The 27,542-nt window shown below is 34.0% G+C and overlaps 5 protein-coding genes across 5 annotated transcripts; all 5 read left to right on the plus strand.

Moving 5' to 3' along the window:
- The first annotated feature begins 77 nt into the window (after positions 1-77).
- LOC139096934 (murinoglobulin-2-like) lies at positions 78-2,433 on the plus strand. The gene is made up of 2 exons (XM_070648689.1): positions 78-397; positions 1,152-2,433. The coding sequence occupies exons 1-2, from the start codon at positions 324-326 to the stop codon at positions 2,431-2,433; spliced, it is 1,356 nt and encodes a 451-aa protein (XP_070504790.1). The 5' UTR covers positions 78-323.
- Positions 2,434-2,973: 540 nt separating this feature from the next.
- LOC139096952 (CD109 antigen-like) lies at positions 2,974-6,567 on the plus strand. Its single transcript, XM_070648711.1, has 6 exons — positions 2,974-3,189; positions 3,261-4,396; positions 4,454-4,607; positions 5,080-6,120; positions 6,177-6,333; positions 6,394-6,567. The coding sequence occupies exons 1-6, from the start codon at positions 3,001-3,003 to the stop codon at positions 6,435-6,437; spliced, it is 2,721 nt and encodes a 906-aa protein (XP_070504812.1). The 5' UTR covers positions 2,974-3,000; the 3' UTR covers positions 6,438-6,567.
- A 229-nt stretch (positions 6,568-6,796) lies between these two features.
- LOC139096935 (thioester-containing protein 1 allele S3-like) lies at positions 6,797-13,872 on the plus strand. The gene is made up of 7 exons (XM_070648690.1): positions 6,797-6,822; positions 7,693-8,921; positions 10,876-11,779; positions 11,840-11,993; positions 12,553-13,458; positions 13,612-13,768; positions 13,829-13,872. The coding sequence occupies exons 1-7, from the start codon at positions 6,797-6,799 to the stop codon at positions 13,870-13,872; spliced, it is 3,420 nt and encodes a 1,139-aa protein (XP_070504791.1).
- Positions 13,873-14,230: 358 nt separating this feature from the next.
- Positions 14,231-20,499, plus strand: LOC139096936 (thioester-containing protein 1 allele S3-like). Its single transcript, XM_070648691.1, has 10 exons — positions 14,231-14,256; positions 15,127-16,407; positions 16,938-17,199; positions 17,271-17,420; positions 17,477-18,405; positions 18,462-18,615; positions 19,093-19,254; positions 19,302-20,120; positions 20,177-20,333; positions 20,394-20,499. The coding sequence occupies exons 1-10, from the start codon at positions 14,231-14,233 to the stop codon at positions 20,435-20,437; spliced, it is 3,984 nt and encodes a 1,327-aa protein (XP_070504792.1). The 3' UTR covers positions 20,438-20,499.
- Positions 20,500-21,534: 1,035 nt separating this feature from the next.
- LOC139096955 (uncharacterized) lies at positions 21,535-25,804 on the plus strand. The gene is made up of 5 exons (XM_070648714.1): positions 21,535-22,687; positions 24,119-24,182; positions 24,324-24,409; positions 24,959-25,640; positions 25,703-25,804. The coding sequence occupies exons 1-5, from the start codon at positions 21,721-21,723 to the stop codon at positions 25,716-25,718; spliced, it is 1,815 nt and encodes a 604-aa protein (XP_070504815.1). The 5' UTR covers positions 21,535-21,720; the 3' UTR covers positions 25,719-25,804.
- The last annotated feature ends 1,738 nt before the right edge of the window (positions 25,805-27,542 follow it).

Here is a 27,542-nt window from a genome sequence, read left to right on the forward strand (position 1 = left end):
GCCCTACCTAAAATGGTACTACATGATCCAAAAATTCCCCAAAAATTGTATTATAAGAAATAAAAAAGCGAACAGGTTAGACTTACTCGGAGATACTTTCAAGTCGCGAATAAATGAACAAATATAATACTTTAAATTTGGAAAGTCCATTAAATGATTTCATGGATTAATCACATCATTTCAAAATTTGAGAGAACAGGACATGGACTCAAATTGTCAGGGGAGTCGACTCAAATTGTGATGATTCCAGGAGAGTTTTAATTGACAATAAATAAAAATGTCAATAATCAATCGTCAATTAATATTAAAGGAACAGCGTTAAGATGAACTTCTTTTGGCTGTTCAGTTTGAGTTTATTATTTAATATTTTACATATTGAGTGTTATAATAAGGAAGAGTAAGTAGATTAAAGATTATTTTAAAGTGTTTAGTTAGTTTTGTGTTAGATTTATTGAATAATATTTGAAAAAGTGATGCAGTTCGACTAGATTTGTCAAGAATATAGCTTGACTTATGGTTGATCAAGGCGGTGATATGGCATCAGGCCTGAAATGATAGAACGTTTGCCTTGCATGCCAAAAGTCTTATGTTCTATCCCAAATCATGTCAAATGACTTATGAGAAGCATAGTTGGCATACAGGTGGAAATAATCGACGAAAGCCAACCAAATCACGGCTTCCATAGGTGACTCCCTTCACAGATCATCGACAGCCTACAGAAGATGGACTGATGGGCAGTTAAACCCAGCTTTTGCCAACTCTGATGAGTCTTTTTTTTTACACACGAACATTTGGAGGTCGATATGGATTTAGGATGGAAAAGTCGACTCGGTTCCATATAAAATTGGAGTCCACTTTGAGCTTTGAACGTTCCTAAAACTGAGTTGACAAAATAAGGAGTCCGGACCTGAAAAATAAATGTCCATAAGGAGTCTAGACTCCTGTTGACGTGTCCTTTTGGAATTTTGAAGTACAGCTTCACAAAGCCATACCAACCTGGCCCAAAAGTCACTCTAAGTCTCATCGAAAAAAGTATTAACTTTCAGATTATACTTTATTGCGGGCTACATTCCATCATTTTATTCATGATAAGAAAAATGAATAACAATTTAATTCTTTTTTGTATTACTTTTTTTGAATTTTATTTTCAGATTTGTGACTATTTGGGCACCACAGACATTTTACGATACAAAGGACTACAATGTTGTCGTGCTGTCAAATAATATTGATAAAAGAACGGAAATTGCTCTCCAATTTCGTAGAAGTCTTGCAACTGTGTCTCTTGTATCCGATAAAGTTCTAAAAGTTCGCATGTCCAATCCTAATAAAAGTGGATCAAAAACAAAATTCAATTTAATCATGACGCTGCATAGAAATGAGACTGGATCAACTGGACAACGTCACATGTGCATGACACAGACATTGCAAGAAATTCAAGCTGAAAAGAAGAATTTTTTCACATTTATTCAGACTGATAAGCCGATTTATAAGCCTGGGGACGACGTCAGATTCAGAATTATTGTCGTGGACCGTGATTTGAAGCCGTATCACATGAATAACATTAACATCAACGTGACTGACTCGCTGAATCGACCCATTAAGGTATTTGACGATCTTGGCGAAAGCTACTTGGGAGTTTTTACTCAAAACTTTAGTTTGAGTGGCAATACACCATTGGGTATCTGGAAGATTCGTGCTGTCATCGATAAGATGGAACAATGGGAGACATCAAAGGAATTTGCAGTTTCAAAGTATACACTTCCACCATTTGCCGCCTACATCCAACTTAAGGAAAAGCATTTACTTACCAATTCCATTCTGAAGCTGTCATTTTATGCCAAATATTCATTTGAGGATTTTGTTCGAGGAAATGCACAGCTTACAATTACATGCACAACAAATGGTCAAGTTGTTGTATCCAAAACATTCAACGACATCGCTAACATTCACACTGTTAAATATAAGGCACAAGATGACCTGAAGGCTAAAACCAGAACAAAACTCGACTACTTAGCAACTGTTGTCTTCACAGATTCAGAAAGTGGAATTAGTGCCAATAAGTCCATCAAATTTACAGTTCATGCTGACAACAGTCCTAAAATTGAACCAAATCATCCAGCCAAATTCATGCCTGGACTTCCATTTGGAATTAAAGTATCCGTTTACGATTGGACCGGAAAGTTGATTGAATCGACACATGAAAGAGTCGTTATTAAATTGGAATGTCGTCTACAAAATGGAGAAGTAAGAACATATGTATTCGATGGTGTTATAAGACGTGGTGTGGCCATAGTCAATGCCTTAATTTCGGACGACACCGACGAATTAACAGTCAAAATCCAATATATTTTGGTTACTTATGAGAAGAAGATTGAGAAAGGTTCTGTAATCGTAGGAATTAACAAAATTGCTGTGGATTATATGCCAAAATAGTAAGTCTTTAGTGATTCGACAATTATCAATTAACATTTTACCATAATTTAAGTTTAAAATTATCAAGTAATTAAGAAATTATCAAATTAACAACTTATAACCGTTTCTTCAAATTTAAATTGTTACCGAAGATCTACGAAAATTAATCCTCTCGGGTTGTTTTTTACACAATTATATCCTCTCAGTAAAAAAAACGTGTTTTTACAAATATTAAAAAAATTAAATTAAATAGTGATAAATTAAGTAAATATTCAGTCAGTCAGTGAACGATGCAGTTTAATATTATTTTACATAGACTGGACACCAATTGAAGACCGAGTGATTGAGGGAATCATCAATAACATCAGATAATATTTTACTTTTTTTCTGTCATAAAAATATTCACTGAACTTAACTAATTGCTATGTTTTCTCATATTTTTAGCCATTTCCTTTGAATGTATCCAGATTACTATCAATACAATCAATTGATTCTTATTTTCTCTTACTTTTTAGTCCAAATCATAATGACAATATAAATGTTCTTATCCGTGGAGATTCAGAAATTGATCAACTTATTGGAATCGTTATGTCAAGGCACGGAAACATCGAAAGTCATCAAGTCCATTGTAACTATCGCGTTCATTGTAATTTCAACTTTACCATAAAGGGGGACATGATGCCGGAAGCGAAGGTTGTTGTTTATCATATAAATAATAAGGTATCAATTTCACAAGGCGAGGTTAACATCACTACAGCAGAACTAAGCAGAAATACAGTAAGTAGATAAATAACTTTGGCTTAACTTAATAGGACATCAATTAAACCTTTATTTTTTTAATTATTCAGCTTGAAATCGACCTGCCAGAATCAGCAGAAACAAAAAAGCCTATAAATATTAACATCAAAACACAGCCGAACTCAACTGTCTATTTACTGGCATATGACGAGCGTTTAACTTATTTATTCCAAGGAAATGATGTCAAAAAGGAAGATGTCGTGAAGGAACTTGCCGATTATGATGGAACCAATAAAGTCACTGTATTTCATGTGAACAGAACGAATTGGCATCAATGCACAGACGAGGAACTAGAACGACTTCAAAAAGGAAGATCATTCGTTGTCCAACACAGTAAAGACCAGTTTTCAGCAAATCAAGATGATGAACTAGTTGAAGATACAGATGATCTTGAATCTGCACGAAATCCTGATGAAGATGCACATTCCCCTGCTGATGATGTCCGTGAAGATTTTCGTGAAGTCTTTATATTTGATGAATTTGATATTAATAATGCCTCAGAAGTGTTGAAGAATTATACAACGCCTGATTCAATCACATCATGGATGATCTCATCATTCTCAATGAATGAGAAAACTGGGCTTGCAATTGGACCACCAAAAAAACTAAAAGTTAAAAATCAATTCTTTACCAAAATCGTCGTGCCTTACTCGATCCGTTTCAAGGAAAAACTTCGAATTGATGTCATGGTGTACAATTATGTCGATAGTCAGGAAACGCTTGACGTGACTGTTAAAATGTTAAATGGTGAAAAAAATGAAACCATAAAGAAGGAATTCCGATTTTATGATACCGAATGCAGCACAACAGCAAGCACGGCCACAACAATGTCAAAAACTGTTAAAGTTCCATATGATTATGCCAAAAAAGTTTCATTCTTCATTCAATCAGGCGCAGATAGGACTGAATTTGCGGAAATGCTTAAAATCAGAGTTGATGCAAATGGAATAACAAGGAGTGGTAAGAATGTAAGCGATAAGATAATAAAAAAACTCAGAGTTGAGCCTATTGGAGTAAAAGTTTATGATATTGAAGTGAAAAGCTTTAAACTGAAAGAAAATGATGCACCAAAAATTGAGACAATGACGAAGAATGTCACAAATGGTGATGAATATCCAAAATTCATTGTTGAAATTGCTGGAGATTATATGACTGACGACTTTAGTCATGTCAACTTGGGATATGAGTGAGTATATACTTTAATACTTAATGGATTATAAATTGATAATTCTTAATATTTTAGAATCTATCCTTATCATTGTCTTGAACAAAGGACATCTTTAATCAAGGGAAACGTTGAGCACTTCCGCTATTTAAAGTCAAAGAACGCAAATCCTTCGACAACTCACTTCAGTGCTTATTATCAGTCAACATTGGAACAAAGAGTTAGAAATTGGGTAAGTAAATTGAGTTATGATGTTTAATGATGATGACAAGGTAGTTACGACATATTCCTAAGCCAATTTCCTCGGTACTAGGACGGCCTATGCAGTTTCTTTAACTAAGGACACTATGTTTACTACCTATTTGAATATACCTTAGGCAACTGTCCAAGCTACAATAGCAAGTTGTTTACCTACCTTGGCACTATGATGCCAATAGTCACCTTAAAGGCCAGTTTTTGATACAGTAGTGGTATGTCTGTACCATGAAAGAATGCTAGTTGCCTGTTAGGGAGGAATTGATGTCAATAGTGAAACTGATAATCAAAAAAGAAGTCTGTCTGACCTAATGTTGCAGGGAGTCTTAGTTGACCATTTTTGAGACAGAGATCGAGGCCGAGACCAAGACTAAAAAGTAGTTCATCTCAATTCTTTAACATTTTAAAATCAAGTAAACAATTAATCACAATCAATATTCATCTATCAGGACTATGCAACATCATCAGGATTCCGAGCATATTTCATCGAAGCTATCGCATCAGCAATGGAAATTGGAGCACTTCCAAGAAATCCACCAATTATCGAAAAAGAATTAAATTTGTTGGAAAATAAGCAAACTTCGAGTGGAAACTTCAATAATTTTGGAAGTATCCCAAGCAATCGTGATCCATACTTCCAAACTGCCTACATTTTGATTCCATTTTTAAAGTTCCGAAATTATGTAAATAAAAATTATGATGCAGTCATCAATAAAGGCTTCAGTTACCTCAATGGCATCACTAGTGGCTCGTCATCTGACATGGAATCATATTCTATAGCTGCATATGCTTATGCTCTTCATGGAAATCACGAAATGGCTAAAAGTCTTCTTAAACAAACTGAAAAACATAAAAAGGAAATTAGCAAAACGAAACATTGTTTAAACTCATTGTCCGATAACAATTGTAACATCCGACATACATCATATGCTGTTATTGCTTACTTGACTATGAACATGGTACGAGAAGCAAAGCCATTTAGTGCATGGATCATGGACTCGTACAAGACGAATAAATATTATTCAAATACTTATTCATATGCTGTAGCTGCAGAAGCAATTTCGAAGTTCCTAATTGCTAATCCACCCGACTTGAAAACAGACTTTACAGTCACACTGACAAATGAGATGGATTTTAATAAAGTCATTCATGTGACTAAAGCCAATCAAAAGAACGAAGTTGAGGTAATTTATCCTGATTATACATTAGCAGCTCGTATGTCAATTCAAGGAAGTGGCTTCTGTTCCATCACTAAGATTATGGAAAGCACGATTGCGCTTACTCAAAGTAGCTCAAAGTTCACATTGTCAGTAACTCCTCGAGCTGGTTCAAGCACAAGTGAGAGAATTGTGAAGGTTTGTGCTACTTATCAGCCAAAGGAAGACGAAGTCAGCTTGGAAACCATCTTTAATGTCATTTACGATGTAGAATTGCCAAGTGGATATATATATGAAGAGATAGTCAACTTGTCAAGTAAACCAGAAATTAAGGTCAGTAAAAATTTTAAATTTATCAACAATATTTATTTCCAATGTTACTTTAATAGTTGGCAGCACCAAGACTTCAAAAAACAAAAGTCCAAATTTACTACAATGGCTTTAATCGTAACAAAAACTATTGCGTTGATGTCGCAGCAACGAAGTACTTTGATGTTAAAGACGTCCAGAATGCTGGTGTGATGGTTTATGATTATAATGATAAACGTATGTTGCATGTTAGGAACAGCATCCAAATCCGGATATTAATTATCTTATCTTTTACAGAAAATGTTGCAGTTGATTTTTATAAATTCAGCAATTCTTGTTAACAAACCAGCCAGACATCGAGTCATACTAATGAGTGTCATCAAATTTACAGTTGCTTAATTCCATCTCAAATTGTAATGACATAAAATTCAATGGATTAATAAATTTGACATACAAAATGTCTTTTATGGGTTACAGTGACTTAATTACTAATTTTCTCGGTTAATTTTAGGGATTTTTATTATTTTAAATGATTTAGTGTTTCCCTAAATGACCCAAAAATTCCCCAAAATTGTATTATAAGAAATATAAAAAGCGAACAGGTTAGAATTACTCGGTCGCATTGCTCTTTCAAGTCGCGAATACATGAACAAATATAATACTTTAAAATTGAGATTTTATCATTTGGAAAGTCCATTAAATGGATGAATCACATCATTTCACAATGTGAGAAATAGATAGACTTAAATTGTCTGGAGAATTGACTCAAATTGTGGATATAAAATGATGAACACACGAGAATTTTGATTGATAATAAAAAAATATGTTGAAGATGAACTTCTTTTGGCTGTTCAGTCTAAGTTTATTAATAAATATTATAAATATTCAGTGTTACAAAAAGGAAGAGTAAGTAGACTTAATTTTAAAGTGCTTAATTAGATTAATATTTGAATAAAAGTGATGCAGTTCGATTAAAATTGTCAAGTTAAGTGCTAGACTTATGGTTGTTGATCGAGACAGTGATATAGAATCAGATCCTAACGTTCCAAAGTGCCAGATTGTTAATTATAGTGCCTAAAGCTCTTAAGGCCGTGTCCTACCAGCATTATATATATAAATGGTCAATTAATTCCTATTCATTCCATGTATAATTGGAGTCGATAAAGCTGAGTTGGCAAAATCGATTCCGTACCCAATGATTTCTCAATTATTTGAATTTCTGGACCCACTATAGGATGAAATGTCCACCGGTATATTCATAGACTGTGTTTATGGTGAAATCATTTAAAATAAATTTATATCAGTCTTGTGGACGAGCGTAATCAAGCTCTACGGGCTGTTAATCTTGTCTCTTCTATATATGCTATAACTCCAGTTGACATGTCTTTTTGTATTTTTGAAGTACAGCTTCACAAAGCCCTACCAATTCTGCTCCAAATTCATTCTAAATCACATCGCAAAAAGTATTAAATTTCTGACTTTCATTGTCGATTATAATTTATTTCGGGATACATCCCATCATTTATTTATGATAAGCAAATTGAATAACATTTTAATTCAATTTTGTATTACTTTTTTTGAACTTTTTATTTTCAGATTTGTGACTATTTGGGCCCCACAGACATTTTACGATACAAAGGACTACAATGTTGTCTTGCTGTCAAATAATATTGATAAAAGAACGGAAATTGCTCTCCAATTTCGTAGAAGTCTTGCAACTGTGTCTCTTGTATCTGATAAAGTTCAAAAAGTTCGCATGAAAAATCCAGATAAAAGTGGATCAAAAACAAAATTCGATTTAACCATGACGCTGCATAGAAATGAGACTGGATCAACTGGACAACGTCACATGTGCATGACACAGACATTGCAAGAAATTGAAGCTGAAAAGAAGAACTTTTACACATTTATTCAGACAGATAAGCCAATTTATAAACCTGGTGACGACGTCCGATTCAGAATAATTGTCGTGGACCGTGATTTGAAGCCGTATCACATGAATAACATTAACATCAACGTGACTGACTCGCTGAATCGACCCATTAAGGTATTTGACGATCTTGGCGAAAGCTACTTGGGAGTTTTTACTCAAAACTTTAGTTTGAGTGGCAATACACCATTGGGTATCTGGAAGATTCGTGCTGTCATCGATAAGATGGAACAATGGGAGACATCTAAGGAATTTGCAGTTTCAAAGTATACACTTCCACCGTTTGCAGCCTACATCCAACTTAAGGACCAACACTTGTTGACCAACTCCATTCTGAAGCTGTCATTTTATGCCAAATATTCATTTGAGGATTTTGTTCGAGGAAATGCACAGCTTACAATTACATGCACAACAAATGGTCAAGTTGTTGTATCCAAAACATTCAACGACATCGCTAACATTCACACTGTTAAATATAAGGCACAAGATGATCTGAAAGCTAATACAACAACAAAACTCGACTATACAGCAGCTGTTGTCTTCACAGATTCAGAAAGTGGAATTAGTGCCAATAAGTCCATCAAATTTACAGTTCATGCTGACAACGGTCCTAAAATTGAACCAAATCATCCAGCCAAATTCATGCCTGGACTTCCATTTGGAATTAAAGTATCCGTTTACGATTGGAACGGGACGTTGATTGAGTCAACACCAGAAAGAGTCGTTATTAAATTGGAATGTCGTCTACAAAATGGAGAAATAAGAACAGATGTATTCGATGGTGTTATAAGACGTGGTGTGGCCATAGTCAATGCCTTAATTCCAGAAGATACCGACGAATTAACAGTCAAAATTCAATATCTTTTGGTTGAGTACAAGAAGAAGATTGAGAAAGGTTCTGTAATCGTAGGAATTAACAAAATTGCTGTGGATTATATGCCAAAATAGTAAGTGCTAATTAAATCTTCTAGTGATGCTGTCGACAATTGCTGTTGCACAACATTTTACCATAATTTAAGTTTAGAATTATCAAGTAATTATCAAATTAACAACTTATAACTGTTTCTTTAAATTTAAATTTTGATCTACAAACTCAACTGCCGAAGATCTACAAAAATTAATCCTCTCGGGTTGTTTTTTACACAATTATATACTCTCAGTATAAAAAAAAAACGTGTTTTTACAAATATTAAAAAAAATTGAAATTGAATAGTGATCAGTTAAGTTAATATTCAGTCAGTCAGTGAACTATGAAGCTCAACATTATTTTACATTGACTGGACATCAATTAACGACGGAATGATAGAGGGAATCATCAATAACATCAGATAAAATTACTTTTTTTTTCTGTCATAAAAATATTCAATGAACTTAACTAATTACTATGTTTTCTCATCTTTTTAGCTATTTCCTTTAAAAGCATCAAAAAAAACAGGGATTGAAGTCGACTTGATCGATTAAAAATAACGGTCAAAATTTGAAAAAAAATTTACCGAAAAATTTATCGATCAAAAAAATTCACGAAAATTTTTTTCGACAAATTTTTTATCAACAAACCAATTAAAAAATTTGTCGATAAAAATTTACTTACAAAATTTATTGATCGACCAAAAATTTACTGAGAAATTTTCGACTGTGTGAATATGAAATGGAAAATTTTACAAGACTACAAATGATTGTCAGTACTTTTTTGTCTTTAACAGAATGTATTAATTAAATACAGCCCGAAAAGATCCAGAAATATTATGGAATTGCTGAATTTCCGTACAAAATCACTTATTTTTTTATTAAGTCGTCTATTTTTTAATTAATTGTGCTTCCTTAGTTTGTTTAATTCCATCTTCTGCTTTTACTTACAGTGAAAATTCTCAAAATTAACAAATGTTCCTTTTTTCCTTAAAATTCGAACGAAAAACCTCGTATTTTGCTTGTTATTCACTATTGTTCCAATTATCCATGCTCCAGTAAGATTGCAAAGTCTTCATTTGTATCCAAATCCATCCATTGTATCCAAAATTTATTTATTTAATAATTTTCTCACAAAAAAATGTAAACAAACATTTTTTTTGAAAAAAATCGGTAAAAAATAAATTTTTCGATAAAAAAAAATATTTCGATAAATTTGTCGACAAATTTTAACGATAAAATTTTTATCGACTTTTGATCGACAAATTTTTCATTGAAATTTTTTTAACCGATCAAGAAATTTATCGAAAAAATATGATCAACTTCAATCCCTGGAAAAAACTATCAATACAATTAATTAATTCTTATTTTCTTTTACTTTTTAGTCCAAATTATGGTGATATAATAAATGTTCACATCCGTGGAAATGCAGAAATTGATCAACTTATTGGAATCGTAATGTCAAGGCACGGAAATATCGAAAGTCATCAAGTCCATTGTAGTTATCGCGTTCATTGTAAATTCAACTTTACTGTAAAGAAGGATATGATGCCGCAGGCAAAGGTTGTTGTATATCATATAAATAATAAGGTATCAATTTCACAAGGCGAGGTTAACATCACTACAGCAGAACTAAGCAGAAATACAGTAAGTATATCAATAGCTATGGCTTAACTTAAGAGGACATCACTTAAATCTTTATTCTATTCAGCTTGACATCGACATGCCCGAATCAGCACAAACAAAAAAATCTATAAATGTGACCATCACAACACAGCCGTATTCAACAGTCTATTTACTGGCATATGACGAGCGTTTAACTTATTTATTCCAAGGAAATGATGTCAAAAAGGAAGATGTCGTGAAGGAGCTTGCCGATTATGATGGAATGAATAAAGTCACTGTATTTCATGTGAACAAAACGAATTGGCATCAATGCACAGACGAGGAACTAGAACGAATTCAAAATGGAAGGAAATTCGTTATTCAGCACAGTAAAGACCAGTTTTCAGCAAATCAAGATGATGAACTAGTTGAAGATACAGATGATCTTGAATCTGCACGAAATCCTGATGAAGATGCACATTCCCCTGCTGATGATGTCCGTGAAGATTTTCGTGAAGTCTTTATATTTGAAGAATTGGAAGTTGATCATACCGGAGTTATGCGTAAGGAATATAGAACTCTTGATTCAATCACATCATGGATGATCTCATCATTCTCAATGAATGAGGAATCTGGGCTTGCAATTGGACCACCAAAAAAACTAAAAGTTAAAAATCAATTCTTTACCAAAATCGTCTTGCCTTACTCAATCCGTTTCAAGGAAAAACTTCGTATTGATGTCATGGTGTACAATTATGTCGATAGTCAGGAAACGCTTGACGTGACTGTTAAAATGTTAAATGGCGAAAAAAATGAAACCATAAAGAAAGAATTCCGATTTTTTGATACCGAATGCAGCACAACAGCAAGCACGGCCACAACAATGTCAAAAACTGTTAAAGTTCCATATGATTATGCCAAAAAAGTTTCATTCTTCATTCAATCAGGCGCAGATAGGACTGAGTTTGCGGAACTGCTTAAAATCAGAGTTGAGGCGTCTGGAACATCAAGGAGTGGTAAGAATGTAGGCGATAGTATAATAAAAAAACTCAAAGTTGAGCCAATCGGAGTAAAAGTTTATGATATTGAAGTCAAAAGCTTCGATCTTGAGGAAAAAGATGCACCAAAAATTGAGACATTGAACAAAAATGTCACAAATGGTGATGAATATCCAAAATTCATTGTTGAAATTGCTGGAGATTATATGACTGACGATATGACTAAAGTCAATTTGGGATATAAGTAAGTAACCAATTTAAATCAGTTATTTAATTGGTAATTTAATTATTCTTAATATTTCAGAATCTATCCTACACATTGTCTTGAACAAAGGACTTCTCGAATCAAAGGAAATGTTGAGCACTTCCGCTATTTAAAGGCAAAGAACGCAAATCCTTCGACAACTTACTTCAGTGATCATTATCAATCAACATTGGAACAAAGAGTTGGGAGTTGGGTAAGTAAATTGAATCGTGAAGTTTAAGATAAAGACAGAGTAGTCAATAAATATCCTGGGTTGTAGAATGGTCCTTGTCTAGGGATTTCAATACCAGTATTGTAACTGACTAATAAATATTGATAATTGTTCAGTATGCTCAAAATGGACCTAAACTAAAAAACTAATTAAATTAAGTTTAATTTACCATTAAAAGTTGCGAATTAAATTCACGAATGGACTTCTTTAACTTTATTTTAAATTAGATTCAAAATTATATTGGTTCATATATAAATACAGATACAATACTTTCATATTCAGGGTTGATCCCGACTAGAATATTCATTATCGGTATTAAAATTTATATCATACCAGTTTTTGAACCAGTTTCTCTTACAAATCAATACCAGTAATCAAAACACTATCGCTGTCTCACAACTGGGGTAGTATGATGATGAAGTTGGTATGGTAAAGTGTTCCATGTGTGCCGTTCCATATGTAGCACAGAGACCAAGACCAAGACTTCAAAATTCTTTAAAATAAAGATCACAATTAACCACAATCAACATTTATCTAACAGGACTATGCAACATCATCAGGATTCCGAGCATATTTCATCGAAGCTATCGCATCAGCAATGGAAATCGGAGCACTTCCAGAAAACCAGGAAATCATCGAAAAAGAATTAAATTTATTGAAAGATCTGCAAACTTTGAGTGGAAACTTCAATAATTTTGGAAGCATCCCAAGCAATCGTGATTCATACTTCCAAACTGCCTATATTTTGATTCCATTTTTAAAGTTCCGCAATTTTGTAAATAAAAATTATGATGCAGTCATCAATAAAGGCTTCAGTTATCTCAATGGCATCACTAGTGGATCATCATCTGACATGGAATCATATTCTATATCTGCATATGCTTATGCTCTTTATGGAAATCACGAAACGGCTAAAAGTCTTCTTAAACAAACTGTAGATCATAAAAAGGAAATTGCCAGAACGAAACATTGTTTAAAAACATCAATTGATGCCGACTGTAATATCATACATACATCATATGCTGTAATTGCTTACTTGACTATGAACATGGTACAGGAAGCAAGACAATTTAGTGCATGGATCATGGACTCGTATAAGCCAAATAAATATTATTCATATACTAATACATATGCTGTAGCTGCAGAAGCAATTTCAAAGTTCCTAATTGCCAATCCATCCACAGCTAAAACAGACTTTACAGTCACACTGACAAATGAGATGGATTTTAATAAAGTCATTCATGTGACTAAAGCCAATCAAAAGAACGAAGTTGAGGTAATTTATCCTGATTATACATTAGCAGCTCGTATGTCAATTCAAGGAAGTGGCTTCTGTTCCATCACTAAGATTATGGAAAGCACGATCGCACTTACACGAAGTAGCTCAAAGTTCACATTGTCAGTAACTCCTCGAGCTGGTTCAAGCACAAGTGAGAGAATTGTTAAAGTTTGTGCTACTTACCAGCCAAAAGAATTGGCCAGAATTGCCAAGTGGATATGTATATAAGGAGATAGTCAACTTGTCAAGTAAACCTGAAATTAAGGTCAGTAAATATTTTGAATATTTAAAGCACGTTTAATTCCAATGTTACTTTAATAGTTGGCAGCACCTAGACTTCAAAAAACAAAAGTCCAAATTTACTACAATGGCTTTAATCGTAACAAACAGTATTGCGTTGACGTCGCAGCAACAAAGTACTTTGATGTTAAAGATGTCCAGAATGCAGGTGTTATGGTTTATGATTATAATGATAAACGTAAGTTGCATGCTAGGAACAGCATCCAAATCATAATATTAATTATCTTATCTTTTACAGAAAATGTTGCCGTTGACTTTTATAAGTTCAGCAATTCTTGTTAACAAACCAGCCAGACATCGAGTCATGCTAATGAGTGACATCAAATTTACAGTTGCTTAATTCCATCTAAAATTGTCATGAAATAAAACTCAATGGATTAATAAATTTGACATACAAAATGTCTTTTATAGGTTACAGTGACTTAATTACAATTTTCTCGGTTAATTTTAGGGATTTTTATTATTTTAAATGATTTAGTGTTTCCCTAAATGACCCAAAAATTCCCCAGAATTGTATTATAAGAAATATAAAAAGCGAACAGGTTAGAATTACTCGGTCGCATTGCTCTTTCAAGTCGCGAATAAATGAACAAATATAATACTTTAAAATTGAGATTTTATCATTTGAAAAGTCCATTAAATGGATGAATCACATCATTTCACAATGTGAGAAATAGATAGGCTTAAATTGTCTGGAGAATTGACTCAAATTGTGGATATAAAATGATGAACACACGAGAATTTTGATTGATAATAAAATAATATGTTGAAGATGAACTTCTTTTGGCTGTTCAGTCTAAGTTTATTAATAAATATTATAAATATTCAGTGTTACAAAAAGGAAGAGTAAGTAGACTTAATTTTAAAGTGCTTAATTAGATTAATATTTGAATAAAAGTGATGCAGTTCGATTAAAATTGTCAAGTTAAGTGCTAGACTTATGGTTGTTGATCGAGACAGTGATATAGAATCAGATCCTAACGTGCCAACGTGCCAGATTGTTAATTACAGTGCCAAAAGCTCATTAGGCTGGGTCCTACCAGCATTATATATATAAATGGTCAATTAATTCCTATTCATTCCATGTATAATTGGAGTCGATAAAGCTGAGTTGGCAAAATCGATTCCGTACCCAATGATTTCTCAACGATTTGAGTTTCTGGAGCCACTAAAGGATGAAATGTCCACCGGTATATTCATAGACTGTGTTTATGGTGAAATCATTTAAAATAAATTTATATCAGTCTTGTGGACGAGCGTAATCAAGCTCTACGGGCTGTTAATCTTGTCTCTTCTATATATGCTATAACTCCAGTTGACATGTCTTTTTGTATTTTTGAAGTACAGCTTCACAAAGCCCTACCAATTCTGCTCCAAATTCATTCTAAATCACATCGCAAAAAGTATTAAATTTCTGACTTTCATTGTCGATTATACTTTATTGCGGGATACATCCCAGCTTTTATTTATGATAAGCAATTTGAATAACAATTTAATTAAATTTTGTATTACTTTTTTTGAACTTTTTATTTTCAGATTTGTGACTATTTGGGCTCCACAGACATTTTACGATACAAAGGACTACAATGTTGTCGTGCTGTCAAATAATATTGATAAAAGAACGGAAATTGCTCTCCAATTTCGTAGAAGTCTTGCAACTGTGTCTCTTGTATCCGATAAAGTTCTAAAAGTTCGCATGTCCAATCCTAATAAAAGTGGATCAAAAACAAAATTCGATTTAATCATGACGCTGCATCGAAATGAGACTGGATCAACTGGACAACGACACATGTGCATGACACAGACATTGCAAGAAATTCAAGCTGAAAAGAAGAATTTTTTCACATTTATTCAGACTGATAAGCCGATTTATAAGCCTGGTGACGACGTAAGATTCAGAATTATTGTCGTGGACCGTGATTTGAAGCCGTATCACATGAACAACATTAACATCAACGTGACTGACCCATTAAATCGACCACTTGAGGTATTTGACGATCTTGGCGAAAGCTACTTGGGAGTTTTTACTCAAAACTTCAGTTTGAGTGGCAATACACCATTGGGCATCTGGAAGATTCGTGCTGTCATCGATAAGATTGAACAATGGGAGACATCAAAGGAATTTGCAGTTTCAAAGTATACACTTCCACCATTTGCCGCCTACATCCAACTTAAAGACCAACACTTATTGACAAACTCCATTCTGAAGCTGTCATTTTATGCCAAATATTCATTTGAGGATTTTGTTCGAGGAAATGCACAGCTTACAATTACATGCACAACAAATGGTCAAGTTGTTGTATCCAAAACATTCAACGACATCGCTAACATTCACACTGTTAAATATAAGGCACAAGATGATCTGAAGGCTAAAACCAGAACAAAACTCGACTACTTGGCAACAGTTGTCTTCACAGATTCAGAAAGTGGAATTAGTGCCAATAAGTCCATCAAATTTACAGTTCATGCTGACAACGGTCCTAAAATTGAACCAAATCATCCAGCCAAATTCATGCCTGGACTTCCATTTGGAATTAAAGTATCCGTTTACGATTGGAACGGGACGTTGATTGAGTCAACACCAGAAAGAGTCGTTATTAAATTGGAATGTCGTCTACAAAATGGAGAAATAAGAACAGATGTATTCGATGGTGTTATAAGACGTGGTGTGGCCATAGTCAATGCCTTAATTCCAGAAGATACCGACGAATTAACAGTCAAAATTCAATATCTTTTGGTTGAGTACAAGAAGAAGATTGAGAAAGGTTCTGTAGTCGTAGGATTTAACAAAATTGCTGTGGATTATTTGCCAAAATTGTAAGTGCTAATTAAATCTTCTAGATATGCTGTCGACAATTGCTGTTGCATAACATTTAACCATAATTTAAGTTCAGAGTTATCAAGTAATTAAGTAATTATCAAATTAACAACTTATAACTGTTTCTTTAAATTTAAATTTTGATCTACAAACTCAACTGCCGAAGATCTACAAAAATTAATCCTCTCGGGTTGTTTTTTGCACAATTATATCCTCTCAGTATAAAAAAAACGTGTTTTTACAAATATTAAAAAAATTAAAATTAAATAGTGATAAGTTAAGTTAATATTCAGTCAGTCAGTGTAGGATGCAGCTTAATATTATTTTACATAGACTGGACACCAATTGAAGACGGAGTGATTGAGGGAATCATCAATAACGTCAGATAAAATTTTACTTTTTTTTTTTAAAAATATTCATTGAACTTCATTAAATACAATATTTTCTCATCTTTTTAGCTATTTCCTTTAAATGTATCCAGAATACTATCAATACAATCAATTAATTCTTATTTTCTTTTACTTTTTAGTCCAAATTACAACGATAATATAACTGTTCACATCCGTGGAGATTCAGAAATTGATCAACTTATTGGAATCGTAATGTCAAGGCACGGAAACATCGAAAGTCATCAAGTCCATTGTAACTATCGCGTTCATTGTAATTTCAACTTTACCATAAAGGGGGACATGATGCCGGAAGCGAAGGTTGTTGTTTATCATATAAATAATAAGGTATCAATTTCACAAGGCGCGGCTACAATCACTACAGCAGAACTAAGCAGAAATACAGTGAGTAGATAAATAGTTATGGCTTATTTTTATAGGAATTCAATTAAAATTTTATTTATTTAATTATTCAGCTTGAAATCGACCTGCCAGAATCAGCACAAACAAAAAATCTTATAAATATTAACATCACAACACAGCCGAACTCAACAGTCTATTTACTGGCGTATGACGAGCGTTTAACTTATTTATTCCAAGGAAATGATGTCAAAAAGGAAGATGTCGTGAAGGAACTTGCCGATTATGATGGAACCAATAAAGTCACTGTATTTCACGTTAAAAATCAAATTGGCATCAATGCACAGACGAGGAACTAAAACGAATTCAAAAAGGAAGATCATTCGTTGTCCAGCACAGTACAGACCAGTTTTCAGCAAATCAGGATGATGAACTAGTTGAGAATATAGAAGATCTTGAATCTGAACGAAATCCTGATGAAGATGCACATTCCCCTGCTGATGATGTCCGTGAAGATTTTCGTGAAGTTTTTATATTTGAAGAATTGGAAGTTGATCATACCGGAGTTATGCGTAAAAAATATATAACGCTTGATTCAATTACATCATGGATGATCTCATCATTCTCAATGAATGAGGAATCTGGGCTTGCAATTGGACCACCGAAAAAGCTAAAAGTTAAAAATCAATTCTTTACCAAAATCGTCTTGCCTTACTCAATCCGTTTCAAGGAAAAACTTCGAATTGATGTCATGGTGTATAATTATGTCGATAGTCAGGAAACGCTTGACGTGACTGTTAAAATGTTAAATGGCGAAAAAAATGAAACCATTAAGAGGGAATTTCGATTTTATGATACCGAATGCAGCACAACAGCAAGCACGGCCACAACAATGTCAAAACCTGTTAAAGTTCCATATGATTATGCCAAAAAAGTTTCATTCTTCATTCAATCAGGCGCAGATAGAACTGAATTTGTGGAACTGCTTAAAATCAGAGTTGAGGCGGCTGGAACATCAAGGAGTGGTAAGAATGTAAGCGATAGTATAATAAAAAAACTCAAAGTTGAGCCAATCGGAGTAAAAGTTTACGATATTGAAGTCAAAAGCTTCGATCTTGAGGAAAAAGATGCACCAAAAATTGAGACATTGAACAAAAATGTCACAAATGGTGATGAATATCCAAAATTCATTGTTGAAATTGCTGGAGATTATATGACTGACGATATGACTAAAGTCAATTTGGGATATAAGTAAGTAACCAATTTTGACTTAATGAAGGGTATTTCAATAATTCTTAATATTATAGAATCTATCCTGATGATTGTCTTGAACAAAGGACTTCTCGAATCAAAGGAAATGTTGAGCACTTCCGCTATTTAAAGGCAAAGAACGCAAATCCTTCGACAACTTACTTCAGTGATCATTATCAATCAACATTGGAACAAAGAGTTGGGAGTTGGGTAAGTAAATTGAATCGTGAAGTTTAAGATAAAGACAGAGTAGTCAATAAATATCCTGGGTTGTAGAATGGTCGCTGTCTATAGATTTCAATACTAGTATTGTAATTGACTCAAAAGCAAATATCCAACTATGCATCTATGCAACTATGAATCTACTTCACAAATGGACTTATTTGACTTTATTTTATATTAGTTTCAAGTTCATATTGTAAATACAGATACCAGGCTTTCATATTCAGAGTTAATCTCGACTAAGATATTCCATATCGGTATTAAAATTTATATAATACAAGTATTGAATACCATTTTCTCTTACAAATCAATACCAGTTATCAAAACACTATCACTGTCTTACAACTGGGGTAGTATGATGATGCAGTTGGTATGGTATGATGGTCCAATTATGTCGTTACATATAAAGCACAGAGACCAATATTATAATTTTAAATTACAATAATTCTTCTTAAATTCCAACAGGACTATGCAACATCATCAGGATTCCGAGCATATTTCATCGAAGCTATCGCATCAGCAATGGAAATCGGAGCACTTCCAGAAAACCAGGAAATCATCGAAAAAGAATTAAATTTATTGAAAGATCAGCAAACTTCAATAATTTCGGAAGTATCCCAAGCAATCGTGATTCATACTTCCAAACTGCCTATATTTTGATTCCATTTTTAAAGTTCCGCAATTTTGTAAATAAAAATTATGATGCAGTCATCAATAAAGGCTTCAGTTATCTCAATGGCATCACTAGTGGCTCACCATCTGACATGGAATCATATTCTATAGCTGCATATGCTTATGCTCTTCTCGGAAATCACAAAATGGCTAAAAGTCTTCTTAAACAAACTGAAAAACATAAAAAGGAATTTAACACAAAGAAATATTGTTTGAAAAGTTCATTTGATACCGACTGTAACATCATGCACACATCATATGCTGTAATTGCTTACTTGACTATGAACATGACACGAGAAGCAAAGCCATTTAGTGCATGGATCATGGACTCGTATAAGCCAAATAAATATTATTCATATACTAATACATATGCTGTAGCTGCAGAAGCAATTTCAAAGTTCCTAATTGCCAATCCATCCACAGCTAAAACAGACTTTACAGTCACACTGACAAATGAGATGGATTTTAATAAAGTCATTCATGTGACTAAAGCCAATCAAAAGAACGAAGTTGAGGTAATTTATCCTGATTATACATTAAACCCTCAATTTTCAATTCAAGGAAGTGGCTTCTGTTCCATCACTAAGATTATGGAAAGCACGATCGCACTTACTCAAAGTAGCTCAAAGTTCACATTGTTAGTTACTACTCGAGGTGGTTCAAGCACAAGAGAGAAAATTGTCAAGGTTTGTGCTACTTATCAGCCAAAAGAAGACGAAGTCAGCTTGGAGACAATCTTTAATGTCATTTACGATGTAGAATTGCCAAGTGGATATGTATATAAGGAGATAGTCAACTTGTCAAGTAAACCAGAAATTAAGGTCAGTAAAATGTTAAATTTTCAAACCTGAATTTAATTCCAATTTCATTTTAATAGTTGGCAGCACCAAGACTCGGTCAAACAAAAGTTCAAATTTACTACAATGGCTATACTCGTGGTAAACAGTATTGCGTTGACGTCGCAGCAACAAAGTACTTTGATGTTAAGGATGTCCAGAATGCTGGTGTTATGGTTTATGATTATAATGATAAACGTAAGTTGCATGCTAGGAACAGCATCCTAATCATAATATCAATTATCTTATCTTTTACAGAAAATGTTGCAGTTGATTTTTATAAATTCAGCAATTCTTGTTAACAAAACAGCCAGACATCGAGTCATGCTAATGAGTTACATCAAATTTACAGTTGCTTAATTCCATCAAAATTTGTAACGAATTAAAATTCAATAAAACCAAATGGATTAATAAAGTTTTTTAGATGATCGATGATCCATCGTTTTGTTATTGTTAACCGTAGGTAGGTCGTGGAGGTAATTGGTAATTAGCAAGCGGTAGCCAGCGATGGAGCCGACTGAGGGAGGCCATGGATCACACTTGATCTGTACGGCCAGCAAAGTAAGTAGTAAGGTGTTGGAGGTCAAGTCACAACCGAGCTCATAATTACATTATTGTAAAGGTACAATTATAAATTATCAATCAAATGCATAAGCAATATACAGTTGGTATAGTTCTGCATTGATTCTACATTTTTATTGGTTACCTTCTTTCTTGGGTGGTAATCCCTGATATAGCTAAATACACCGTTGGCGATGTAGTTCTGTGCCGGAATATGGGCTTGAAAGGATAAAGCAAAAGCCTATCCAAAGCATCTTGTCTGAAGGGTGTTAGCCTTGCAATCAAGGGGAAGGGGATAGAAAGGAAGGGGATTGAAGGGAAGGGGATATGAGAGAGGAAAGGAAAGGAGAATAAAGGTGGGGATGTAGCCACCAAGTCAAACTTTTGAGTAACCAAATTTACGCGAGATTTGAGAAATTCTTGAATTTTGATTGGTCAACTAACACAAATAGACATTCAGAGAGATCGAACATATACAGTCAAATATACATGCACAGATTAACCAAGACAATCTTGAAGCTGATCTTTCTCTCATTTTTATAATTTCTCTGATGACTGATCAGTCCTTGTCAGCATCTTGCTTATGTTTGTTGATTAAATTGACGAGTCAATTTGATATAGAAGCTGTGATGTTGGAACTGTGAAGAATATCTAGTGATATTTTGTTAAATCGTGACTTTAACGATCCTTAAATTGGGGAAAATTGTGAAAAATTGGAAAAAAAAATTGTAAAAATTGAAAAAAATTGTGAAAAATTGTGAAAAATTGAGAAAAATTGTAAAAAAATTGTGAAAAATTTTGAAAAAATTGGAAAAATTGAGAAAAATTGAGTAAAATTGTAAAAAATTGTAAAAAATTGTAAAAAATTGTGAAAAATTATAAAAAATTGTGAAAAAATTGGAAAAATTGAGAAAAATTGTAAAAAAATTGTGAAAAATTTGGAAAAAGTCATAAAAATTAATTAAAAAAGTGAAAATCTCAAATTGTGCAATTTTAAATAATCTAAAGTCCAGTGCCTATAGACATGACTCAAATAATAACAATAATTTGCGTATTAATCACACTGATAAGTGTCACATCAGCTGATACGGCAACATGTCAATACACAAACAAGTCTTTCAAAATACATAAAAATCCAGTCAGTAAATATACATGCGAATTATCATTGGGAAATCCCAACAAATTTATAAGCGTAACGGACATTAACGGTAATCACAACAGACGGACTGACAATGATGTCAAATTTCTTATTTTAAACAAAAACTCAAAATTGGAAGAATTTTCGTCCATTTTTTGCACTAAATTTCCAAATCTTGAAGCAATAAAATTTGAAAATGTCAAAATTAATGAAATTGATGCTGAGTCACTTCAAGGATGTGAAAATTTGATGCTTTTTCATCTTAAAAACAACGATATTCATGAAATTCCGGAAAATTTGTTCAGCGAGAATCAAAAATTGGTCGATATTATGATAACGTCTAATCAGGTGACGTCATTGGAGCAGGACACATTTGAGATGCAGGAAAATTTGAAGATATTGAACCTTAAAAACAATAAAATTAATTCTTTGCCTGATAAAATATTCGTTGCACTGTCGAACCTTGAAACGCTTGTCTTGGACAACAATCAGCTTGCAGATTTGAATCCACGATGGTTTAAGGAACTGGAAAATCTAAGTCAGCTGTCGATTGGTTCAAACAGAATTACAGACTTACCTGAAGGTGTTTTTGGAAACTTAATAAACCTTGTAGGGCTAAATTTGGAATCAAATTCATTGACTGTCATCCAATCGAGTTCCTTCCCGGATAACACAATTATTAAATATATTAATTTAAAATCAAATAAAATCGACTCAATTGATCGTAATTTCGTGGATAACTCTAAGCTTACTGCGATTTTAATGGAGAATAATATTTGCTGTAAAGTTAGGATAACAGATATGAAGTTGGTAAATGCTAAATTGGCAACTTGCTATGATAATTATGAAGCAGGTAAGTCATACCTTAATCCTTAAAAATATTGTAAAATTGCTCAAATCGGTTGATCCAGTGCTGTTCAAACTGTGTGTCATGACCACCATGAACCTCATTTTCAAAAAGGCAAATGTGCATTTTGTCTGTTCGTCTGTCCGTCTGCCGCTAAATCTCCTTTTTAGTTATGGTTGTGGTACCTTGATGGCTTACCATCACTGAGTTAACCGATCAAAAATCCATAAAAGCATCAAGTCGGCTGGAATTTGACTTGGTGAAGGATTTAATTTAAGCCAGAACAACATCTGTGTCACGCTGACCTGGTAGCCAATTTGGGTCGATTAACCGACTTGTGCTATTTGGGTCTATTATAATTAGCTTTGGGCTTTAGTGTCCATGTGGTATCTAGTGGTGTCCGACTCCCGGAGTTCGACCAATTTTGAGTTAATCTGGTCTTTGTGGAGCTTAAGTAGCCACAGGAATCCACACACATCTAATTTATAGACGTCTGCGTTCTCTAAGACTTATTTATACATGTATTTCATATATTACCAAATGTACAGCACTTTATGAAATCATCAGCTCTCATGGGCAATATTAAAAGTCCCCGATAGCTGGGAATCCCATCGAAATCATTTTATACCTTCTAAAAGTCAGTCTTAAAGTATAATATATTTTAAGAGTTCATGCAGCAGGTTATCTCAATTTATATATTGTGTATTTCTTATTTTTATGCACATTTGCATGACCCAGGGATTATCAGTTCTATTCTTAGTCACAACTTGTTTGTTGTGAATCATACGAACCGTAAAATAACAAAATAGGATGCCAAATTCAATTATAAATACAGCAGCGAAAAAGCTACAATTGTCTAGTTATTTAGGAAGTCGGGCAGTAAATTTAAAGGTCTCGGGTTTAATTCCAGGGAAAGTCTAGTTGAATTCGGTAACTTTTTTGCTGTTCTAGTCACACCAACTCGGTTTGTGTGATTCGCGGCTCACAAATTGTGGCTAGGTATGCTACATTGATTTACCCTGGGTCATGCTGCATGTAGAGTTGGGAAAAAGCAAAAAACGTCCATTGGGACAAAAAACCGTCATCATAACTATAAATATTCTAACTAGAATTGTTGGTTAGCTTCGGATTAGTTGAGGGTTGAGAGGCATAAGCATATATGGGTGACGGAAGCACAGTTCCTAGTTACTTGGAAATACTAGTAACTGTGTGTAATACATAACCATGAACAGAACAATACTCAAAATTAAAAAAAAAATCATCAAGCAATAGTAAAATTTTCTGACTACACCCCCAGTTGGTAGAAATCCCTCCATATATGATGACTATCCTTATACTTCTTCTATTTTACAGACATTTTAATCAGCTTAAAACCAAATTATGAATTTAAATTAATTTTTTTTTCTTAATTCTTAAATTAAAAATTAATATTTTAAGCAATTACAACGGAAGCTCTAGAGATGAACAATGGGAAAGTGTTTGCACGTGGAAAATATCCTTGGTAAGACATACAAAATCACCAAGACAGCATCGCATCGCCTGGTATAGAAACAAATTTTAAGGCTGTTCGATGCTGCTTCAAAGTGACCTGTAACCTGAAACCTAAAACTTAATTTTTAACAATTTCTTCTGCTTCTTGTAGGATTGCAGCAATTATGAAGAAGAGTGGCAATCGTGAGGATTATTATTGCGGTGGAGTTCTTGTGTCGGATAGGAAAGTTGTGACAAGTAAGTAAATTGGAACTTTGAATGCTATACAGAGATTAAAGTCGACTCGGATTTTGTATGGAGTTGAGTAGACTTTTTCATACAAAATCTGAGTCAACTTCGAGATCTGCTTGAAATTAGTCTGTCCAACACATCATAAGGTTGACCTTCAACTTCACCTTATTCCTTCTGAATACTTCCTTGGATGACGTTGCTTTAAATTCATCCTAGTCTTGACGACGGCTAATTGATAATCATACTCGAATACCACAAGTCGGTTAATCGATCCGAAATCAGACACTAAACTGACGTGACTCTGACATAGACGATGACTGTTGACTGGATCCGACATCAGCTCAGAGTCATGTCAGGCTGATTTTCGATCATTACACCAATTTGTGGTATTTTACGAGAAATCCTTTGACTGCCGACAAGACGTGAATCAGCCTTAAGCAAGGACTGACCTGATCTGTATGAATACATCACCAACTTCTGGGCTAGGTCCATTTAAACCAGCACATAGTCTTATTCCAATAATTCCTTATTATTCACATAAATTTTTACTTTTAGCTGCCAGATGTGTCCATAAATATGAAAGATCAGCATATAAACCAATGACTTTGCGTGACATCACCGTTAGACTTGGATCACATGACCTAACTGCCACATCCGAAAATGGAAGAGTTGTCCCAAAAATATCACAAATTAACATTCATCCAGATTTTAAAATAAATGAAATTAAAACTGAATATGACATAGCTGTGATTGTGCTTGATAAGCCTGTAAGCATGTCTAAATTTGTCAAGAGCATCAACTTGATGGACGAAGGATCAGAAGGTAGGGACATCAGTGAAGGAATCGTCGTCAGCTATGGATATAAGGAAAATCAAAAATTAACAGCAAAATCATCGCCAAAGGAACTGTCAACAATGTTTATTCCAGTTGAAAAATGTATTCATAAGAATCAAGCCACGGTTTCAGCTACAGCAGACGATACCTTTTGTATCAATGAAGAATCACCCGACAAGGTCTGTATTGAGGATATTGGAAGTGGACTTTATGTCTATTATCAACAAAAATATTATTTACGTGGAATGCTGTCTAGTGTCATTACGACTAATACAGATCTATGTGATGATGAGACAGTCTCAATCTACACGGATGCTACGGTATACACAGAATGGATTAATTCAATTCCAACTGCAACTGTTAGGTCCACATTTGCACCGGCAAATAGCGATTTCGATGGAAGGTGAGGATTTAAAGATTGTGAAAAAAAATACTCAAATTTTAATTGATTTTGTTTGCTTTTAGACCTATTTGGGGATGAAGTTGCTCAACTAAGAGTTCAGCTCATGAATATTCTTTGTGAATTTATATTTGAGTTTTGGAAATAAATGTTTAATCCATGTAAAAGTTGTTTCTATTAATTTATAGTCTGCTTAATTCTTAATTCTCCTTCTTTCCCCTCCTTTCGCCTCCCCTCTCCCCTACCTCTCTCTCCCCTACCTCTCTCTCACTCCCCCTCTTCTCTCTGCCCCTCCTCTCTTTCCCCCCATCCTCCCTTTCCCCCTCCCCTCTCTCCCCTCTCCCCTCTCTCTCCCCTCATCTCTATCACATTACTCTCACTCTCTCCTCTCTTTCCCTATCCTCTTGCTCTCTCCTCTCTCACCCTCCTCTCACTCTCTTTCTCTCTCCTCTCGCTCTCTCCTCTCTCTCCTACTCCCTCCCCTCCTCTATCCCCAACCCCTGATTGTGTATTCTCATGAGCACGCTCATTTAAGTGACAATGCTCATTGTCTGTTACTGAAAACATGAAAATCCATCTATGCGTAGCTCGGGCTTCAATCAAAAAATGCGCTTCTGTTCAATATTGATGTGAAAACTTTTTTACTTGTTGTTGTTATTCTTCACTAATATTTTAATAAAATTAATGCTCATTTACTCATTTAATGATACTTTACTCATTTTAGTCTCATTCTATTTGGATCCATGTATTGAGATTTAAAACAGCGTCTAGTAAATATGAGAATCTTTTGACTCCTTTCATCTTTTTGAGAGCAAATCATATAATTTTGAGTGTTTGTTACTTAATTATATGTGACGATAAGTGTGTGCGTCACTAAATTTTATTGAGATTATTTACCGAATGCCGGGATTGATGATAACTCTTGTTTAATTCAGTGTATTGAGCTGCTCAAATCAGTACATAAGTTTTTAGTGAATTAGAATTATTAATAAATTATTTGACAATATTTTGGAGGCTATTTGACTTGAATAGCACAACTTTCGGTTAATCGATCCATATTCCGGTACCAGACTAGCATGACTATTACTTGGCGTCGGATTCAGGCTGAATTTGGTATCAGGCTAACGTAAGACTCTGGCATGATGTAGGATTTAAAGCTAATCCGACACCAAGTCAATGTCACGTCTGGAGCCGGTTTCTTGGTATACACCCACACCTACTCTTACTCCAATTCAAGGAATAAACCCTGGACACCTAGAATAGCCTGGCCGTTACCCTAGGATATACCATAGGGCAGTGGGCAACCTGTGTGGTGCAACAACCTGTTTGTTTCGAATCAATTTCTGGAAATGCTATGAACCGTATGCCTTGTGTGGTTTCTTTCGAGGCTTAACATCAAAGTGTGCCGCGGTACAAAGGTTGTCCACCACTGCCCTAGAGTATGTATCAAGTGTAGGTGTAGTTGTAGACGTATACCAAGTGAGTGGGTGTGGTTGTAGACTTATACCAAGAAATCTACCCCTTGGATCGGATTTTTGATCGATTAACCGATTTGTGCTATTCATGTAATATTCAAGGCTTTATAATTTAGCTAGATTCCTAAAAGATAAAGCCTAAAAGTGATCAAAACAATAATTTAGATACAAAATCAAGTGCAGAACATGAACTTCCAATATTTTCTAATTTTCTGCACCTTAATAACCCTAAAAAGTGAAACATTAGCAAATACAGTTACGTGTCAATATGAAGAAAATGACATTTCCATATACACAACCAAATTATCAGACTATACATGTGAAATCTCATTTGAATTTGAGAATTATGAGAATATAACTGAAATTGACGGTGAGCATGAAGATGATGAAAAAGCCGACGGCGATGTAAAAATTCTACAAATATTTTGTC

Source organism: Chironomus tepperi, unplaced genomic scaffold (genome assembly GCF_022539635.2).
Source record: "Chironomus tepperi strain 1889 unplaced genomic scaffold, CSIRO-AGI_Ctep_v1 contig_409, whole genome shotgun sequence".
In the NCBI taxonomy this organism is placed as follows: Eukaryota; Metazoa; Arthropoda; class Insecta; order Diptera; family Chironomidae; genus Chironomus; species Chironomus tepperi.